Source organism: Cupressus sempervirens, chromosome 2, assembly GCF_028749045.1.
Source record: "Cupressus sempervirens isolate cs-2001-9-10 chromosome 2, ASM2874904v1, whole genome shotgun sequence".
NCBI lineage: Eukaryota > Viridiplantae > Streptophyta > Pinopsida > Cupressales > Cupressaceae > Cupressus > Cupressus sempervirens.
Window position 1 is genome coordinate 602,807,909 of NC_143119.1, and position 22,804 is coordinate 602,830,712.

At 35.9% G+C, this 22,804-nt stretch overlaps 1 protein-coding gene across 1 annotated transcript in view; it reads right to left on the reverse strand.

Moving 5' to 3' along the window:
• LOC149574838 (protein FIP1-like) overlaps window positions 1-22,804 on the reverse strand; it is a 307,614-nt gene that overhangs the window by 62,284 nt on the left and 222,526 nt on the right. The window contains exons 9-10 of the mRNA XM_089814675.1: window positions 11,675-11,759; window positions 11,199-11,261 (exon numbers count right to left, since the gene is read on the reverse strand). Of these exons, the coding sequence (XP_089670801.1) occupies window positions 11,199-11,261; window positions 11,675-11,759 (148 nt within the window). The remainder of the gene's footprint in view (window positions 1-11,198; window positions 11,262-11,674; window positions 11,760-22,804) is intronic.

Below are 22,804 nucleotides of genomic sequence, written 5' to 3' on the forward strand. Positions count from 1 at the left end.
TTATATATACATATATACATATATATATATACATATATACATATATATATATACATACATATATATATATATATATATATATATATATATATATATATATATATATATATATCATGTATATTATATATATAAGATACTTATCATAAAGATGATTTACCATCAACAAGGCATCTCATGTTAAAATCAATCCAACAGAAGCTACAACCTTAAGAATGTGTGCGATGGAAATCTACAACACAAAAAATGTTGAACAAGGATGAGATTTGATGATGGAAGTATCAAATTGATAAGATGGAAAAATAATTGATGGTACAATAAATAGAAACATGATTGCCAAGAATTATAGTGTCGTCAATAATCAGAAAAACAAGTTAATAAATTAATTGCTTCATTCAAAACTATTTATGTTTATGGTTACAATAAATCTATGCATTAAGAATAGTTGCATCTATTCATAAATGAAAAGGCATATCTCTCTATTTTGAAAGATATAAAAGAAAGTTGTAGTTTTACAAAAGGAAACAAATAACAAGACTCATCATTGGAGAAGCATTTGTAAAGTAATATATTCATTTGTAAGGAAGAATAGGAGTTATAAAGGATAACTTTATTTGTAAATTCAAATATTATATTTATAATAAATGAAAGAATTTAACTATTATATTTATAATAAATAAACGGCCCTTTTGTTTATTTTGAATGCAAAGAGCTAGCAATCAAATTGTGGATTCGTCCTTTATGATCAATAAATAGGTTACTGAATAATTCTGATAGGTCTTTATCTTTTTGCATTGGGTATTTTCTGCATTCGATGTTCAACAAACAGGGAATAGTGTGAAACATATAAGGTTTATGCGTCTCTAGCTAATTGGAATTGGGCTCAATTTTTATTTTGTTCAATGCTGATTTTAAAGATTTTCAGATCTGATTCCTAGAGTGACCAGCACTTTATTTTTCCAGCTATGGACAGACATAGGACTAGCAGTTCTAGAAGTCAGTGGAGTAATGAGGAAATTAGCGTAAAAATGAATGCCTTGCAGGAGAGTTTGGAGAAACCGAAGCTTCATCAACAGAGGTTGGCGGAGAGCTTGTCAGATCCCGCGATAGTTGAGAGGGCAGCAAGGTATATGGCTTTTGTATTTAGAAAGCCAACATTGAGGTTGCAGGGAAGGAAGCTTGAGTTTTCCCTGACAGGTGTCCATGATATTGATGTACCTATATTTAGTACGACACTTGCTAGCCCCATCCACGGTGTCAATGATGGACTCATTTCACAGAGATAAGTAGATGTTTTAGTACCATTGGTGGATAGTGGCATTGAGCTTCAGCAAGTTGAGGCTCCTAGAGTTGTTGCAACTACTGCAGAGACAGTTGATGCAGTTGTTACAACTGACACTTCTGGCTCTCTCAAGGAGGGGATTATTATAGGAGATTTGTATGTGAGTTATCATAATGCTACTCCAGTACAAGAGGCAGTTGTTTCCTCAACTGGGACCAATGCATGTATGGAGTCACCCAATAGTGATGTTGGTGATTTGTATGTTACAGTGGAGTCAATAGATGTGGGTTCATGCTCTAGTGTTATTGATTCACAACTTGACATTGCGTCATGTGTGCAGTATCAGGTGTTGGCAGTTGAGGCTTTATTTGGAGATGAGGATGCAGATAGTATGGACACATCTGATGATACATTTGATGATGCTATGAGTTGCACCGGGTGCGATATCCCTTGCCAGGTATTAGTTGATGAATCTGAGGAGGTTTTGGATGGGTCTTAGGATCAATGTTTTCAGGATCTATCCTTTGAGGTGGAAGCTAAAACATGTGGGGATATTGATATTGTGAGGACTTCCATTTCTTTAGATGAGGAGTTGATTGAGGTACATAGTATTTGTATCTCAAATGTAGAGTTGTGCAAGGTTGATAGCACACATGCAATGAGTGATCTTTTTGTGGGCAGTTTTGATACGGTTTCCTATCATAGTGCACTCAGTGAGACAAAGAGCTTGCATAGGAGGCAGGGGTTACAGAGGCATCATGTGACTTGTCAGCTAAAGGTGAGTGATAGTGACATTACTTCAGCTCTTGAGCATTATGATGTTATTTGTCAGATGCTAGCTACATCTAGTTGGGGTGCTCCTATGTTAGATGAGCATAGTGATAGTGGTATTTCCCCAACAAAGGTTCATGCGCTTCAAGAGGTTGTCAGGATCTTGAAGCATAGTTACTCTCAGTTAGTTGCTGACAGGGATTACCTTCTAGAGTGGGGTAGCACCTATTATGAGATGTTAAGGAAAGAGGAGGTAGCTGAGCTTACCCAGGAGCTTGAGGTGATTGTGGACTCTCTTCAGTATACTCAATTGGCTCTTCAAGAGTCGTAGTCACGATTGGATGAGGTTATCGTGGAGTTAGAGATGGTACAATCAACATCAGCCCCAAACCCTGTTCAATTACATATTGTGGTTGGTGGCGAGTTTACTTCCACGATTGGGGATGAGGGACGTGATGTGGCCGACACATCCATCCAGCATATGAGTGCAATAGGTACAGAAGAGGAGAGAGCATCAAGAAAGATGAGAACTCATGGCAATTTGCTTCCTTCTTTTGGAAACGAATCTATTTCTTCATCTCATACAGCTGATAGCATTGGACAGTTGGCAGTGCCACATTTTAAGAGGGATCAGCTGTGGGTCGCAAGGGAGCAGGTGGATGATTCCACATATAACTTCTACTGCACAAAGTCCTTCATGGAGTATCTTTTGGAGAGTTCGGATGTGAGGGAGGATTCTTATAGAGTGTTTGAGGTTACTCTCATCCGAGCCTCTCATGCTATTCAAAGGTTGGTGGGAAGGATTGTAGAGACTCTGTTTACTATGCTTCCCCACAGGGATTTTGAGGTTGGGTATGTTGAGAGTGTTGCCTAGGATCTTGCCTGACCAATAGTTCGAAGTCAGAGATTGGAGTCATCTTTTGATTCACAGTTCGATGATGATGATCCCCTAAGAGAGATTGGGAGTTTTTATCGGCATTACATTGTGAGGAGTGCTCATCATTTTTCTTTTGACCCACAGGTAGAGGACTTGGTTTAACGTCGGTGTGGGTTGGCTCCAGTTTCGTACCATCCATTACGAGGTGGGTTAGCACCATCTTTTGCAAATGGGATTGATAGCTGCAATTTAAACCCCTTGCAGTATCTACACACTCGGGACAATTTGGCAAAAGGTTGGAGATGGTGGTAGTGTTTCAGTTACCTATGGTTTTTACCATCTCCACAATGCAATTGGGTGTGAGTATCAATTTGATGGGGACTCAAGTGTGGATAGAGTTTGTATTTCAGTTAAATTGAGCTCCGATGGGTTGTCATCACCATCAGTGTCTACAGTCAGTTTCCAGATGATTCTATCATTCATATTAGTTATTTGGGTGTTGATGCTACAAGATTTTCTTGTACGCAATAGGCATCATACGCAGTTCTACCTTTGGGATCCAAAGGGATTGTAATGTTCATTTTGTTCCAAGATTGCTTGGGGACAAGCAACCTTAGGGAGGGAGGACTGTAATGTCCCCATTTTTAGCAGGTTCTTACAGTTGGCCAGGTTAGGTCACCATCGCGACCCTCGTGCGCTAATAGTGAGATTTGAGGGTCTCAGTTGTGTGTTTATAGGCTTTCCAGCAGCCTATGGTATGTTTTTGGCTCCGTTTGAGGGACTTACTATTTATCGTAAGTCAATCTGTTCATTCTGATGAGCTCAGTTGAGTTAGAGGAGTTGGGTGATGCTCTCAATTTTTATTTCAAGCTTCTGGTGTGGGCTCCAAGAATCTTGGAGGGAGTGTTTATTTATAGTAAGTCACCCCGTCAAGTTCATTCATCATCTTTCATCATTAGGATCACTTTGGTGTTGTCAGAGTTTGAATCTGATGCTTCTTCAATTGTTTTTGCAAGACAGGTGAATTATTATTATTATTCATCTAAATATGTTGAGGTTGTTATTTTTGTTGGTGTTGTTTGTTGGTCAACTTAGTATCATAGCTCATTAGAACTAGGACGAAAAGTTTTAAATCATGGGAACAAGAAATAGTGGCCTTGCCTGTCAAAATTTTAAGTTATGGTGGAAAAGGTCAGTTTCTGGAGCCAAAAGCAATTAATAAATTATATTAATGGCATTTTAATATATTATAATGTTGTGTAGAGTAAGCTTCTTAAGTGGAGTTCTTTTGGGAAACTGGTGCCATTTGGAGATTATAAATATGAGGATATTTGATGAGAAAAGCATCTGATTATTTGATTATCTATTTACCTTTGTTGTCTACGTGACAATTCTGTGTTTGTGGTTTGTGCCCTTGCTGAGGTATAAGGGTCTGGACTGGAGAAGTACCAAGTAATTCACGGCTAAGGTATTTTGAATTAATTTTGAGGAATTGTTTTGTCTGCCTACTATTCTTACTATTGCTGAAAGTCATTATTTATTATTATCTTGAATCTGGCTGAGTTGTGCAATCTAAAAATTATTCTGGGAATTGGAATTGCAAATTACTATTGAAGTATAGTAATTTGCCCTAGCTTCTCTTCTATTGCTAATTGTTTTTGAGAAGTGATTTAAGGGTTGAAGAAAATCTGATGGGGGCGGTTTGGATATTTGTGACTGCTGCCATAAACTCTTATACCTACGTTGACTTGCTTATGGGCTCCGATTACATGTTTGAGGCTTGAGATTGTTCTACTATAGTCTGCATTCACAGTAGGAGGGTCTACATTTTGATGTTCTTCCTTGTTCTTTAAATAGATTAGAATATCATCTATAAAGACTAGCACAAACTTATCCAAGCAATCTTGAAATATGTTGTTCATTAAGTTCATAAAAGTTGTTGGGGCATTGGTTAACCCGAATGGCAAAACTATAAATTCGTAATGTCCATACCTAGTTCTGAATGCAGTTTTGTGAATATCTTTGTCCTTAATACAAAGCTGGTGATATCCTGACCTAAAATCAGTTTTTGAAAACACTGTCGCACCCTTCATTTGATCAAAAAGATCATCTATTCTAGGAAGTGGATACCTGTTCTTGATGGCAACCTTGTTAAGCATTCTATAATCTATGCATAATCTCATGGTTTCGTCCTTCTTCCTAACAAACAACACTAGGGCTCCCAATGGTGAAACACTAGGCCGGATCAGTTTCTTGTCTAACATGTCCTGTACTTGTATCTGCAACTCCATTAATTATGTGGTAGTCATTCTATATGGTGCCCGAGAAATGGGTTCTGCTCCTAGTATCAAATCTATGGTGAAATCAAAGGCTCGAGAAGGGGTAGACCGGGGAGTTCCTCAGGAAACACATCTTGATAATTCTTTAGATAAGGATATTTTTTTTCAAAAGATTCTTTTAACTTTCCTCTGATTTTCCCATCTTCATAAATGTAGTCATCTCCATATGTGGTGTTTTTAAGTTCTCTCATGTCCTCAATCCTGACTGCAAAGATTTCACAACCTTTTCTTCCATATTTCTTAAGTTGCATGGCAGATATCTGTTTTGATTTAATTTCATGTTTAATCCCTCTAATGTTTGTCGGCCTACCTCGATCATCCAAACAATTTATAGTTTTGGCAAGACAATCCACCTTGGCCTTATGTTCACTGAGCCAATTAATGCCTATGATAATGTCATAAGACCCAAGAGGTGCTACATACAAGTTCAATTCTATTGAGAAGTTTGGAAAGTCAACCTGGGCCTCAAATAGACACTGCTCTACCTTAGCCCTTGATTGGTTTGCATATTCGACTATCCATGGTTTTGCCATAAAACTAGATCTCTTTGGAAATCTACTTAATAGTCTAGGTGATATAAAATATTCAGAAGTTCCAGTATCAATTAAAATGGAGACGGGGTTCCCGTAGAACTTAACCGGAGTTTCAATTAGACATATTTGCTGCTCTGCTTGCCTATTGTCCAGGGCTGCATGGATCCTTTGCTGATAAACTTGTCGTTGTTGTGGAAGAGGTGGTCATTATGGCTAATTGTTGTTGGGTTTTATGGGGCACTTATTATTATAGTGATCTCCTCCACAAGTGTAACATCCTGAAGGTGGCCCCTTCCTTTCATTACTCTTATTATTCTTATTTGCACTAAAATTACTTGTAACATCCTCAACTTCATTTCCCTTTGACTCTGGTTTGTTGTAATTGAAATCCTTAAACTGTCTTTTCTGAGTTCTAGAATCAGCACCATCTGTATTCCAGTTTGTTTTCCTTTTATTGTCCCGGATGGAGTCATCCTTCTTGATTTTGTATTCTTGCCGAATAGCCTTCTATAGAGCTTCCTCCATAGTTCAAGGAGTGAGAACATCAATTGCTCCTATTCTGATTTCCAAACCCATAATGAATTTCCTCGCCTTTAGATTTGTATCATGTTGATATGGTGGTACATACTTCAACAGTCAAGTAAATTTCGCCCAGTACTTATGTACTGTCATATCTCCTTGCTTCAAGTTCTGGAAATCTATAAGTTTCTGATCATAAAAGGTTTGGGGCAGCCAACAATTTATAAAAATGGTTACAAACCTTCTTCAAGTAATCTCAGTGGTTTTAATCTTCTGCTCAACTTTGGTGTTTCCCCACCAGGTTGCAACTTCTACAGTAAAATGATATATTCCCCAAACCGCTTTTGAGGTTTCAGAAAAGTTTCTAATTTCAAAGTATTGTTCCATTTCAGTTAGCCAAGCTTCTGCTTCCTCCTCGGACTCAGAACCGACAAACTTGGGTGGTTTGATTTTCTCAATATCTGCTAACAGATCAGCCACTATTTCTTGTTTCTTTTGTTTTTCAGTTTGTTTGAGTGAAGAGGTTCTCTTGTTATATCCAGAGACTTCTGTCTCTGTTCTAAGAGAAGGTGATGATTGTGTTTCTTCGTGATTATGCCCCATCTGGGCTGCCATCTCATTCATTCTTCTTTACATGTTTTCCAACTTCAATTGTGTTTCTTGCAAAATCTAAAGTAACAAGTCATTAGAAGATTGAGCATTATCACGGATTATGCCCTGATCTGCAACGTTCACGTTGCTGTTCAATTTATTTGTTTATTGGTTTCATCTATTAATTTTACAAAATTTGTGTCAATTTATTGAATTCATACATGTGTAAGTATTTCCACAACAGAAAGAGCTTGCGAATGCATGAAACACATGAAATAAATTTATTTAATTAACTTAATACTTTGTTGTTGTACTTATAGCAGCCTTATTTTTAAAAAAATTCCTCCATTGAGGATGTTTACATTAGAGTATTTAATCTTTCTTTTCAGCATCTAGTTTTGTCTCAAATTGGTGCATATCCCGCACCATCCAGGATCTGTGGAAATGCAAAAGAGAGTTGCTCTGTCGAGCTCTAGTTTTGAATTAACTTGTTCCTATATGCTGCTTTACTAGCAGGGGTCCACTTGACTCTTTCTTTCTTCATTCGTTGCAATGCTTGGTTCAGAGTTACGTTATCTTTGGGCATGGAGCAACGAGTATAATCGTATTTAGGCATGTTTTAAATTAAATAGGGGACGATGGGATGTCGGGCCTTCTTGCGGGGTGTTTTACGTACTTGCATCCTGTACAATCATTATAAGAATTTTTCAGGTTTACATGGAAAGTAGTGTGCCCTAGGTTCAGAGTTGAACCTAGTGCTCTGATACCATATATAACAAACGGATTTTCATATCTAAATCAAAGACGTTTTATACTAAAAACTCCTTGCATTTATATAGATAATTGAATCCTTTTCACATGACAATAACTACTTTTAACAATTAACAGAAAATAACTATAATCATATTCAAGATCAACTATTAACTATTCATAACTATAATTTCATGGTCAGCTGGAATAAATTGATTAACAATTAACTATCATAACTATATTCATGATCAACTGAAAATAACTATAATCGTATTCAATTGAAATAACTAGATCAATGATTAACTGTTCCTAACTGTAATCAGGCTCAGCTCAAATAAATAGATTAACGACTAACTATCATAATTGTATTCATGATCAATTGATTAACAAGTAAAGTAAATGATAACAAGAAAGAAAGGAATATACAAGCATCATCAAAGGATCTTTAGCTAGTTGTGCAAGCCTCGGCATTGGTGAAAGGAGAAGCATTGACATAGGCTTAACCTCCCAACCTCGAACCATACTTATCCCCACACATTCTATTAAATTAAAATGGCCCTCCCTACCTCGAGATCGGGCTTAGGATGTTCTTCAGTCCAGCCACCTAAGTATTCTGGTGTTTTGAATGTCCGTTCAGTTATGAAACGGACATGCTTACATAACTGGCACTACTGAAATCAAGTGATCATTAGATGGCAAACATGTCTATAAACTACCTTGGCCAAGAATTTCCAATGGGATCAACCCGATCACCACCGCTCAACTTGACAACAAATTCCATTACAGAGATAAACATGAGCTATTAAGCATATTTCTTTTAAGTTATTCATGTCTAATTTCTTCTTTGTTTTCTTGCAGATTTGTTCCACCTCTTCACCATTCATGGCTTCACAACCGGTGATTCCCAAGTGTATTAAGAGATAATGAGCACTCTGCCCTTTCACACCTCTGCACCATTCTTGGCTACATTACCGATGAATCCTAGGTGTATTAAAAGATTATGAGCATTCTGCCCTTGATATCTTCCATCATGAGTAGTGACATGTTATTCTTGTGAACAACAACAATCATACAAGTTCTTATTGTATTCAAAAACTCTTCTTTATGGAATACTACTCAACTAGATATAAAGAGATTAAGAAAAAGTTCTTTGTAAGTCTTTAAGGTTTATTCAGCAAGTAAAAAAAAAAAATCATGAACATAGACATAAGAAGATGTTTTGATCCTAGCCAACTACTATAGATTTGCATTTATAAACTTGAAAGGTTAATTCATGACCTAAAATGTATTCTTTGGAAAACTTGAATCTTAATGGCTCCCTCTTGACTTTCTTCAATGCTGATCCTCAGTATTTTATCCGAAATTACTTGCTTGGCTATGTTGGAATTGCTCAATCTGAACAAGGTTGATAACAATGGTAATTTGCAGAAGACTTAATGGTGGATTGCAAACGTTTCAAAGCAGATTGCAAAGACGTTTTAATGACTGATTGGAAATCGTATCAAGGCAGATTGCAAAGATGTTTTAATGGCTGATTGGAAATCGTATAGTACAGGGACAAGTTGGTAAATGAACATGAAAAATCTGGACTGAAGCAAGGAAGGAAGAATTTGGACACCAAGGAGAAAGGTGATCTCAACTCTCCCTCACCGCTTCCATAAATGGAGAGCAAACATGACTCCTACACTCCCACCGGTTACAAAAAGATTATAATCGATTCAAATTTCCAAGTAATAAATCGATTATGAAAAGAGAGGGAAAGAAAGAATAAAATAAAAGATTGAAAAGAGGAGTTGGAAAGATTATAATTTTCATTTATTATTATAATATATTCTTATATACATTCATGTAAGTATATCAATGGAGCGACATCATTAAATTATGTTATTATAATTTATTGGTGTCATTTCATTTTTTTATTTGTGTACGAATGTAAGTATTTATTATAATAATATGATGAAGATCAATTAAAAATCTCTTGAGGTATGTATTATATTTTAATTTGGATTATTTTATGTTTTTCTTAGATTATTTTTTTAATAGCTCATGCGGTCCCAAAAATGTATCCTGTGATCAAGTCGTTGCATCCTTTCCAAATAAGTTTAAGGTCATACCTGTCGATCCTAATGACTAAACTTAAGCAAACATCCCATTCTGATGATCCTATTTAGCAATGCTTCCCGTCTCTTCATCTTCTCCAGCAATCACCCATAAAAACACTTCTGCCATAATAATAATTCCACAATAATTCATAAAAACATATTAATTGTTATTTTAAATCAAACAACTGCTAATCACCTAATAACAGTTATTGGTTAACGAATATCTTCATTAACAGTTAATACAACATATATAAATAACTACCTATTTCACATGATCATGAAAGAATAATTTGTTAAATCCAATGGTTATGAACAAGTTTAAAATTAGGTCAAAAATTTGGGATGTAACATACCCTCCCCCTCAGATTTTTCATCGTCCTTGACGAACATCACAACAAACTTTTAAACAATACTTAATCAGTTTATATTAAGAAAAGAAAAGAAATGTTCAATTTCCAACCCTAGAGAAAAGATGAGGGTATTTTTGGAAAATTTCATGATAACCCTCCCAAGTGGCATTATCCTCTGCATACTGATCCCACTGGACCTTGCATTGTGTCACCTTTCGATTTTGTAAGCGTAGCTTACACACCTCGAGTATTCTGAGTGGTCCTACCTCTACCACCCCTGGTTCTCGCACCTGTAATAGTTTCCAATCAATTATATGATCATGATGGGTAATGTACTGCTTAAGATATGACACATGGAAGACGTCATGCATCCTAGCAAGGGCTGGTGGTAAAGCAATTTTGTAAGCTACTGGGTTCACAACTTCTAGTATTTCAAAGGGTCCCACATACCTTGGGGCTAACTTGGCATTCTTACCAAACTTCATAGTACTCTTATGAGGTTTTACCCTTAATAGTAGCTTTTCTCCCACTGAGAATTCTCTAGGTGTTCTTTTGCATCTACATAGCTTTTCTATCTATCATTAGCTTCCTTTAATCTTTGACGAATCTAGATTATCTGTTCTTCCATTTCCTTAAGCATCTCGGGTCCAACAATGATTTTGTCTTCCAAGCGATTCCAACTTATAGGAGTTCTACATTTGCAGCTATACAAAGCCTCAAAGGGAGCCATTTTAATGGTGGACTGGTAAGAATTGTTATACACAAATTCCTTGTCGAACTTCATCCAAAGTTCAGAGTTGCAGAATTTGAACTTGAATTCAAACCTTGTGACTTAGCCTATGCTTCAAGGAGTTTTAGGCTCATTAAATTTTACATTCCATTGTAGATACATCTTTACCAATATTCTGACAAATATACCAAAAATAAATTCTTTCATAAACAGGACATAAGAAAATATATTATTACTTTCTGTTTCCTTTATATGAGGTGTGCCTAGTCCTCACTTTACCAGATTTCATGTTGAGTTTAAAAAGAGTATGCTCATCCATTTCATTATCCATTAGGTATTTGGAAATGAGACTATTACCTGTAAAGTATTTCCATTCTCAGTACGCTCATATTTACTCAAGCATTCCTGCAGACGGAGAATCTGTACCAAACAGACAGTTTCAAATAAAGACTTTAACGTCTAACAGATGCAAAAATTAAATAGCATTTATGCATACACAATTTCTTTCTATGGTTACTCAAAACAGTTTATCAAACAGGCTGTTACAAAAAAAAAATTAACACAGATGCCAAACTTAAATAGCAGTGACGCATACAGAATGCTATTCTATAGCACTTAAAACAGTTTACCTATTCAGAAACATTAATAATTAATCACTTGCACCATTGCCTATGAAGGAACTTCAGATTTATCTACCCTGGCTCTAATATTTCTACTCAACTGTGAACAAAAATGAATTTTGCTTTTATAAAACACAATAGCCACTTAAATTTTAGCAACTGATGACAGTATCGACAGAATTGAAAATAGGTTGATAAAAAGGAAAACTGTACCTCCTCGCTTAAATAATGCAGATTCTCTCGTTGATATTGTAACAAAGCTGTTTGCTGTTCTGCTAGTCTTCCTGCATCACCATATCTGCAGAATTAAACAGATCATCAGTGCTAAATTTAGAACCAGAAGACCATATATGCAACAAGCAGTGATAAAAAACACAAGATCAAGACAGCACTAGAAATTTATCCTCGGAGAACCCTCCAGCCACAGAGGAAACACCCAGCCACACTAAAAGAAGATTCTTCATTTACAGAGCTTCACAAGCTTAGACAGAAGAATAACTTCTTCATCAGGCTGTTATCACATAACAGACACTAGTAGTATGTCCTTGTAGGATTAGACATCTATAGAATACAAGCATCTCCTTTTGAATCACAGACAACATATACAAAACTTATTGCATGATGATTACACACAGAATGTTATACTGCTGAATAATCTTTAACTAAGCTATCACTGTCCTACAAACAGAATCACCACACAATGAACACATCTATCATCTTTCAATTACTCTGCATTCCAGAATCAAAATCCCATACAGGCATCACCCTAAGCATTTAACTGTCGAACATGATAGCTGAAATCTGAATTACTAGATGAGCTGTAGCCAACCTGACAGCAAGATCATACAACTCCCATTATTAAGACTGAATACACGATAACAAAATTATACGACCCCCGTCCTGTAAGAATAAAAACTCAATTACAATGACATAGAGACCCAGACATCAACACAACCTTTGTTGCTTTCCAAATACAAAACACATGAATACCAAAAAGGCTATAAAAAATGAAGTCATTTCCTCTTCCATCATAGTAAATGTGAACCATCGGCAATTACTCTTCAATTGATGAAATCATGAACTGGTGGCTGTAACAGAAAACTGTCATACAGATCCTTTTGATGCCACAAGTCTTTCATCACCGTCATCAATGATGGGAACCAATGCATAGAGAAAGGCTCCATACAATAGCCATGATCAACATGATAATCGAGTGGAATAGAACTGCCACTGTCAGAAGAAAAGGACTGAGCCGATCCATAAACACAAACACTTTAGCACAATGAATTGCAGCAGATACAAAAGGAGCCAAGACTTGGAAACAAACATTCTACAGTGACTTCAAAAATCAATACAAAAGACAAGATACAGAAATGAAAGAATCGGCCAGCATAGAAACCTTCTGTGATCATGTTTACAATCATAAACTTATTAACAAATGCAACATCAACAATTTCTGATAAGCACAACTGTTGCAGGTACGAATGATAGCTCCTGCAGCTATCAAAACATTAACACTCAGAACTCCCCGTTATACAAAACAAACTTGCAAAGTGTGATCTACACATTGTTCAATAACTTAAACTCTGAAAATTTTCGCTGTGTAAAATCTTAGACATGGGACTTCATGACAGGTTCAGCAAAAATTACAGATTACATAAATACAAAGAATAAACTGACTTATATAATGCATAACACGTGTAAAGAATGAATTTAGAAAGCACAAGCTTATTTTAATCATATTAGCAATATTGTGAATCAAGATTGCCTCAACAAACCAAAAGTATAAATAGAACTCAATTATATGAAATTGAATCGGGAGACAAAGAATTGCTTCAAAAATTAAAACTCATAAAAATAGGGCAAAAATTACTCTTGATTATCTCAAGCCAAATAAAAGGCAAAAATTCTTATTCCTTCCAGTGCAGCTTAAACAATTCATATGTTTTTCTTTTAAAAACCAAAGTAGCAGGGCAGGGATAAGTAATGGAGCACCACTATACTACAAAGCCCAAACTGTAGTATTTCAGGCCAAAGAAATCTCCATCACGGATGCCAATATCATAATTTTATTGTTTACCCTCAGTGACTCTATCAGTGACAAAAAGACAACTTACTCCACTCAGATCCTACACATTAAATACATAAAAATGGTAAAAAGATGTTTCTTTTTCATGTCAAAAGTACTACCTTATTTGATTGTATGTCAACATTGGATAAAACTAACTCTCTCTGCATTATTTCCTCAACAAATACATGTGAATTTTCTGAACCACGAACCAACATACATGCAAAACCCAGGATCAAGCTTTCCAATGTTCCTGTCCCTCATACTGTTTCAAGAAAATTTAAGTATAAGGAACATCTATTTGCAGTCTCCAATGTCCCTTGCCCTCCCCAACCAGTCAGAAATTTGGAATTCAACCACAAAATTGTCTTAATAGGGCAACAATTATCTAGGATACTGATCTCCAAAGTAACTAACAATTATTGGCCCTTCCAGTTTCCTAGTTCAAGATTCTTTTGAATTTTGATACGAAAATTTAAAATTTGTTGGCTTTACATATGCTGAGGATGAGTAAAAGGATCAATCACCAATCACCAGATGAGATTCCTATAAAGTATTTATCCTCAATTTATTATCCCAATATGAAGTAAATGATTTTCTCATCCTTAAACATTGTTTTCATATCAAGCCCAAATAAAAGAAGTTAATGAACCATTGACAGACATTCCCAGACCTAGGACGCTGGCCTGGGGATGAAGATGAAATGTTCCCTCTATCTCCGGCATGGAGCACTCCAGTGATATGGGGTTATTTTCTCTTGAAGAGAGCTAGTGGGGACAGCCAATTGTTCCCAAGATCTCAACAGATGTCCTTGACAGTCTTGAACTCAAAGTCACCACTTAATGATACTAATGATGGGGATATTGGGGTGATAACAGGGGTAGCTGTTCACTAAAAAAATTAAAACGAAATACATAAGAGAACCCATCAATACTAATGATGGGGAAATTGAGATGATAACAGGGGTAGCTATTCATTTAAAAAATTAAAAGAAAAATAATTATTAAAAAAATCATAAGAGAACCCATCCAGCATTACAGGCCTAGGCGAGTCCGAGCCGAGTCCAAGTCTGGTAACACTGAACCCATCAATACACCCACCCTAATACATCCCTGATATACCAACTCATTTTGCAACACTAAATGAAAGAGAAAATAAGGGAGAAAGAGGAAAGTGGAAGAAAAAAGAGGGAAATGGAGGAAGAGTGGGAGAATGTGCAACAGAAGTGAGCCTATTTGTCATCACATTTTCTAGGTGTACAATCCTTACTTCTTCTTTAAAGCTTTTTTTTATTTTTCTCATTTACAAAGCCATTTTTTTGTTTGGTTTTAAATATAGTCTGACTTATTCAACACATTTAAGTTGTTAAGCAATGGACACTAAAATTTTACATTGTCTAGAAGTTTGATAAACACATCAAATTCTCTTAAGTTCTCAATCTTACCTTTTTCTTCTTTTTTGGCAAAACATCATTCGCAACTAAAATCATTTTTTCTTTTTCTTTTTTTTTTTCCATTTGGAACAAGCAAAGATATTGTTTATTGTATGGTCATTTGAAATTAGCTTAGAAATTATTCAACACATTTATATTTTTAACAAATGGACAAATGAAATTTAACATCATTCATCAGTTTATTCTATTCAGTTCATCAAATTTTTCCACTTTTCATTTCTTGCACACACACACACACACACACACACACACATATTCTGTCGACCTAAATAGGGCTGAAAATATTGTTGATTGTTTTTGCACTGGAAACAAGCAATCACTTCTAGGTGCACTTGCAATGGACTAAATGCATTTCTGATTTTGTTAGGAATAAGGTGTCTCAACCTTGGATAATTCCTATTCTTATTATTTGTTTTGTAAATGTATTTTTTGCAAATAATGTAATTAAGTGTGAGTGTACATGTCTAATTGGCATGTTGATGTGTCACTCCACTTGCATGTGTCAGCATCTTGAGTTATGACAGATTCCTATGACACGTAAGAGCTATCTTTAGAATATTTAATTGTGTAAGGAAATTATAACTAAAATGGTTATGACGGATTCCTATGACACGTAAGAACTATTTTTGGAAGATTTAATTGTGTAAGGAAATCATGACTGAAACGATTATGACGGATTCCTATGACGTGTAAGAGCTATTTTTGGAAGATGCCCTAAGTGCATTATATAAGCACTTTGAGGGTCATAAATAGTTGAGGAGGTGAGTGAGTAGTGTATTGTTAATTGCTACTGGATAAGTCTTCCATGTCCTGAAAGAGCTTGCACTGCAAGTGTGTTGTAACCTTTGAGTTGAAGATAATACATTGTGCAGGTTTTGGAGGGGTGGGGTTGTTTTACCGAAAGCTTTTTCCCCACCGGCATATCTTTGTATTTATGTGTTACTATTTCTCTATTTATTTTTTGTATTTATGGTTGATTGCAATATTGTTGTTTCATTGAAAGTGAATCTGAAATTGTAAGGATTTGAATAAAAATTACAAAATACTTTCCTTAAGAGATTAGTGTAGGAAGCTATTTCCGCACCTGACTTTCTTTACAAGTGGTATCAGAGCTTGATCAACTTTCGATTCTAGTTGTTGGGTAGGGTTTTTTGAGCTAATCTCAAGTTGAGTGGGAGTTTTGTGCAGAGCATTCTAAATCTTATTTGCAGATTGAGATGGCTAGTTCATACGGAAAAATGGAGGTGGAGAAATTTAATGGTAGTAATTTTGAGTTGTGGAAACTCAAGATGGAAGACTTGAATGAAGATTGTGATCTATGGGAGGTGACTTCACTTGATGTGAGACCCACAACAATATCTCAAGCAGATTGGGATCTCAAGGATCGGAAGCTAAGGGTCTCATTCGACTCTATCTAGCTGATTCAGTTCTCTTGAATGTTCTTGATGAGAAGACCGCAAATAGTTTGTGGATACAGCTTAGGTCTGTGCATTAGGCCAAATCTCTAGTGAACAAATTGTTCCTAAGGAAGAATTTGTATTATCTAAGAATGGAGGAAGGAGGATCTATTATAGAAAATCTAAATGCTTTTAATTTTCTGATTGCATAGTTGACATCATCTAGTGTCAAGATAGAGGAGGATCGATGTATGACCCTGTTATGTTCCTTGCCGGATTCATGGGACCATCTTGTGATGTCTCTTGGAAGTACTTTAGTCACTTTTAGAATGGATGATCTGGTGCCTTTGCTGTTATCTGAGGAGACGAGGAGAAAGTCATCAGATTTGGCTAAGGAAGCTCTTGTTGTTCACGGTAGATCCAACAACAGAGGCAAGCAAAATGACAAGTCTGGAAAGGGTAGATCCAAATCCCATGGAAAATCAAAGAATCCTGGAAAGTCCAAGGCAAAATGCTGGAACTGTGATAAGACTGGGCACTTCCGTAAAGACTGTAAAGAGCCAAAGAAGAAGAAGAAGGCCTCAAATTCAGGTTCAAAAAAGTCTCAAGAAGATGGCGATGCTTTCATTGTAGCCTTGGCGGCGCATGCATATGATGATGTGTGGTTGATAGACTCAAGTGCTTCTTTCCACATGACCTCTCATCGAAACTGGTTCTCAAAGTATGAAGTTTTCGACAATGGAAAGGTGTACTTGGGTGATGATTCTCACCTAAAGATAGTTGGATGAGTACGGGTCACTCTCAGATTCCCTGATGGATGAGTAAAGGGGATCAACAGGGTAATGCACATCCTTGGTTTGGCACGAAACTTATTATCTATAAGTATGTTGAATAATGTAGGTGTGCAAGTTGTTTTTTCTAAAGATGGATGTAAGATGATGAGAGGAGCTATGGTGCTTGCTAAGGGTACTAGAAGAGGTACTCTATTTCAGCTTGATGCATGCATTTCTCAGTGTAATAGTTCTTTTGTTTCAAAGAAAAGAGCAGCTATCATTTCATCCCCACCATATGAACAAGCAGTAAAGAAGACTATGGTTATTGGTTCTGATGGCTGTGCAGCATGTGTACCTAAGGGTGCAAACACATTGGAAGGAAAGCTTCTTGCAAAAAAGACAATGTTGTGGCATATGAGATTTGGCAACATTGGTGAGAAGGGTCTGAGAACCCTAAAGAACAAGAACCTCATTGAGGGGTTAAATGATTGTAATCTTGAGTTTGACTTCTACGAACATTATGTCTGCGGTAAACAAAATCGTGTTCAGTTTCACTCTAGTTCTCACAAATCTTTTGATGTTTTGGATCTTATTCATTCTGATGTATTTGGTCCTATAAAAGTTCCTTCAATCTCCAAGTCTATATTTTTTGTATCTTTCATAGATGATTACAATAGAAGGACATGGATTTATTTCCTGAAAAGTAAGAAACAAGTCTTTAGTCAGTTCAAGGAATTTAAAGCCCTTGTAGAGAATCAGACTAGTAAGAAGATTAAGTGTGTGAGAACTAACAATGGTGGTGAGTTTTGCTAAGCAGAGTTCGAACAGTTCTGTAAAGAACGAGGTATCGAGAGGCATAAGACAACTCCTTATACCCCACAACAAAATGGAGTTGCAGAAAGAATGAATAGGACACTAATGGAGAAGGCTAGGAGTATGCTTAGTGGAGCTGGTCTTGAACAAAATTTTTGGGTTGAAGCTGTGGCCACTGCTTGATATCTGGTTAACAAATCTCCTACATCAGCTCTTGTTGGTAAGACACCCATGGAGGTGTGATCTAGTAAGAAGCCTTCAATTAGACATCTTTGTGTTTTTGGTTGTGAAGCTTATGCACATGTTCCAAAGGAGAAAAGGTATAAGTTGGAAAACAAAGCTGTTAAATGTATTTTCATTGGATACGGTGTTGGTATGAAAGGATACAAGCTTTGGGACCCTGTGACTAGTAAGGTGTTGTATAGTAGAAATGTTATTTTTAGAGAGCTAACATCTTCTCCTATTACGCTACAACCAAATGAAAAAGAAAAGAAGGAAGATATTGTTCAATTGCCTCCTATCCCTGAGAAGACTGAACAGAAAGACCATGTTGGGTCTAATGACGAGGAGAGCTCTAGTAGCTCTAATAGTTCAGACGAAGAGGAAGAACAACCTTAACCTCAGCCCTTAAGGAGATCCACAAGAGTAAAAAAGCAGCCAGAAAGGTTTGGTTATTCTATGTTAGATTCTAGTTGTGCTTTTGTTTTGATTACTAACACTGATGAGCCTAGATCTGTGAAAGAGGCTTTGGATATGGAAGATCCAAGTTCCTGGATTGAGGCCATGGATGATCAGAAGGCTTCATTAGATAAAACCAAAACTTGGGACCTTGTACAGTTGCCTAAAGGATGGAAACCTATTGGTAGCAAATGGGTGTTCAAGAAGAAATTCTGAGCATATGGCAGTGTTTAAAGGTACAAAGCTAGATTGGTTGCGAAGGGGTATTCACAGGTAGAGGGAATAGATTATGGTGAAATATTCTCTCCTGTTGCAAAGTTGACATCCATTAGATTTCTATTATCTCTTGTTTCATCACATGATTTAGAGATAGAACAGATGGGTGTGAAGACAGCTTTCCTTCATGGTGATTTGAAGGAAGAGATTTATATGTCACAACCTGAGCACTACATTGTTAAAGATAAAGAATCTTTGGTTTGCAGATTAAAGAAGTCTCTGTATGGTTTGAAACAATCTCCTAGGATGTGGTACCTTAAGTTTGATGCCTTTGTGTTGTCAATTGGATTTGTAAGATCGAAATCAGATCATTGTGTTTACTTTAGATTTGAAAATGATCACCTTCTTATTGTTGCATTATATGTTTATGATATGTTGTTGTTTGGGAAGGTTAAGGGTATGATTTTTTATTTTAAATCCCAGTTATCAGCACAGTTTGAGATGAAAGATCTTGGGGCAGCAAGGTACATCTTGGCTATGGAAATCAATAGAGATAGATCTAACAGAAAACTTTGGTTGAGTCAAAGTAAGTATGTGAAGTCCGTGTTGGAAAGGTTTAGCATGGCAGATTGTAGACCTTTATGTGTTCCTGTTTCTATGGGAACCAAGTTATCTGTAGATGATCGTCCAAAATCTCCTAGTGATGTGGAGGACATGAGTAGAGTACCTTACGCTAGTGCAATTGGTAGTCTTATGTATGCTATGGTCTATACTAGACCAGACATTGCCCAAGCAGAGGGGAGTTCTGAGCCGGTTTATGGCTAATCTTGGATGGGTACATTGGGATGCAATTAAGCAAGTATTCAGATATTTGAGGGGTACATTAGATTATTTCATTTGTTGTCATGGTAACTCTTCTAGAGCTTCGCATTTAGTTTGTATTCATGGATTTGTGGATTCAGATTGAGCAAGTAATATTGACAGCAGCAGATCCGCCAATGCTTATATGTTCACTATGTTTGGTGGCGCTATCAGTTGGATGAGTAAGCAACAACCTGTGGTTGCTTTGTCCACTACAGAAGCTGAGTACATGGCTGCTACTCATGCTTGAAAGGAAGCTATTTGACTTAGAAGATTGTGTTCTGATATTGGTGTTGATGCAAGACAAATTACTATTTGTTGCGACAGTCAGAGTGCTCTTTGTCTTGCAAAGATCCAACTTTCCATGCCAGAACGAAGCACACTGATGTGCAGTTTCACTTTGTGAGAGATATGGTGGAAGATGGAAAGGTAATTTTGGAGAAGGTAGATACTTTAAAGAATGTTGCAAATGCATTGACAAAACCAGTGGGCACAGAGAAGTTCAGATGGTGTTCGAAGTCTATGGGCCTTTCGGCCTATAGCATTTAGTTCTTGTTATGTTCCTGTTGCTCTTACAAGGTGTTCGACAAGTGGGAGAATGTTAGGAATAAGGTATCTCAACCTTGGATAATTCCTATTCTTATTATTTGTTTTGTAAATGGATTTTTTGCAAATAATGTAATTAAGTGTGAGTGTACATGTCTAGTTGTCATGTTGATATGTCACTCCACTTGCATGCGTCAGCATCTTGAGTTATGACGGATTCCTATGACGCGTAAGAGCTATCTTTGGAATATTTAAATGTGTAAGGAAATCGTGACTAAAACGGTTATGACGGATTCCTATGACACGCAAGAACTATTTTTGGAAGATTTAAATGTGTGTAAGGAAATCATGACTAAAACGGTTATGACGGATTCCTATGACACGTAAAAGCTAACTTTGGAAGATGCTCTAAGCGCACTATATAAGCACTTTGAGGGCCATAGATAGTTGAGGAGGTGAGTGAGTAGTGTATTGTTGGTTGCTACTGGATAAGTCTTCTATGTCCTGAAAGAGCTTGCACTGCAAGTGTGTTGTAACCTTTGAGTTGAAGATAATACATCGTGCAAGTTTTGGAGGGGTGGGGTTGTTTTACCGAAAGGTTTTTCCACCCCGGCATATCTTTGTGTTTATATGTAATTATTTCTCTATCTGTTTTCTGTATTCATGGTTGATTGCAATATTGTTGTTTTACTGAAAGTCAATCTGAAATTGTAAGGATTTGAAAAAATTTGCACAATACTTTCCTTAAGAGATTAGTGTAGGAAGTTGTTTCCCCACCTGAGTTTTCTTACAGATTTCCCTATTTCAACTAACAATAAACTAGAACAATTGCTTCTTTTCTATTTATAATCCATATTATTGTCATTTTCTTAGAGTCACAATAAGTTACCAACATGACCATATTTTGTCACAACAAAATGTGCGTAACAGTACGACAAGCTAGTTTCATATTTCTCTAAGCTTATTTCATTATTTAATTGGTTTGTATTGATCAATCAAACGACTCCAATTGATATAATGAATCTTTTTACTGGAGGTTTTCGTGAAGTTTTTTTGTTTGTTGAGTCTATGCTTGATTTTTGAAGCCTTCAAAGTATGTTTCCTCGTGTTTGAGTGTGTGTTTCTTGGTTTTTAATCCTTTGGTTTTACTCAACTCATTGCTTTAGGTTTTCCCTTCGATTTGATCTATCTTAAGGTTTAATCGGAGTTGGAAATCAAAAGATATGACCATTTTAGTGCCCAAAAAGTGGACTTTTTTTATACAACACCACAAATTTAAAAATATCATGTTATATTTTTAATTTGAAATTCACTTTTTGAGAAATATAACTTAAATTCACTTTATGTTATGTTTTTAAGTTTATCAATTAAATTTTCACTCAAAGTACCTACAGTGCAATTTATGTTATATATTTAAGTTGAGTTTACTTTTGATTTTTCACTTAAGTGACTATATTAACTATATAGTTCAATTTAAATTTTAGCATTTAAATCAAATGCTCTAGTAAATATTGCTTATTAAATGATATTTACATGTTATATTGATAATATGATGTGTAAGTATAATTTATGTCTCATTTAAGTAATATTTTAATAAATTTAAATTGACATGAGCTAATTAAATCGCTTAAAGTTATCAAAAGTGGACCTTTTTCATGTCTTTACATGTAAAATCCATCAAAAGTGGACCTTTTTCATGTTATTGCATGTAAATTTCAACTTAGAAGTATAAAGTCATCAAAAGTGGACCTTTTTGATGTCATTGCATATAAGCTCACTTGAAATATGCAATGACATCAAAAAGGTGAGCACTATAACTTAAATATGTCATTGAACCAAAAAGTTGAGTTTTCACTTAAAACATGCATCCACATCAAAACGGTGAGTTTTACACTAAAAGTGAGTTTTTAATATATGCTTTCACCTCCAAAAGGTGAGTTTTGCATCTTAGCTTGATTTTAAAATATGCATTGACCATAAAAAGGTGTGTTTTGCATGAAATTTCATGTTCTTGCCCTTCTAAAACCTGTTTTAGAGAAAAACACATGCAAAGATCTCTCAAGAACCCGTCATTTGAAGATTTTAATTGATTTCCTTCATGGTTTTTCTTGAAATCTTCTCCAATAGGGTCGTTTTTGCCAATCCATGGGTTTTCAAACAATGTGGATTTTTCTTGCTAAAAAACGTTATTTTAACTCCTCTCAAAGGCACATTTTTGAGAAAATCACTGAAAATCTTCATTTTTGGCTCATGTTTTGGCAAGAGGAGGAATCAATTTGGCATTTTTAGTGGTTTGCATTGCATCTTGGCTCACGTTTTGGTGTTTGAAAGTCAAAACGTTTTTGTTTCATGCCTTTCATGAATCACATTTTGCTAAACGCCCAAAAATTTGGAGTTTTTATCCACTTTTCAATGTTTTGAAGTACCTTTTTTGCATTTGGATCCATGCATTAGCATTTGGGGAAGTCCCTTTTGCATTCACAAGTCAAAAATGACTCAAAAACATGTATTTTTTGGCCACATTTTTGCAAAAACAGC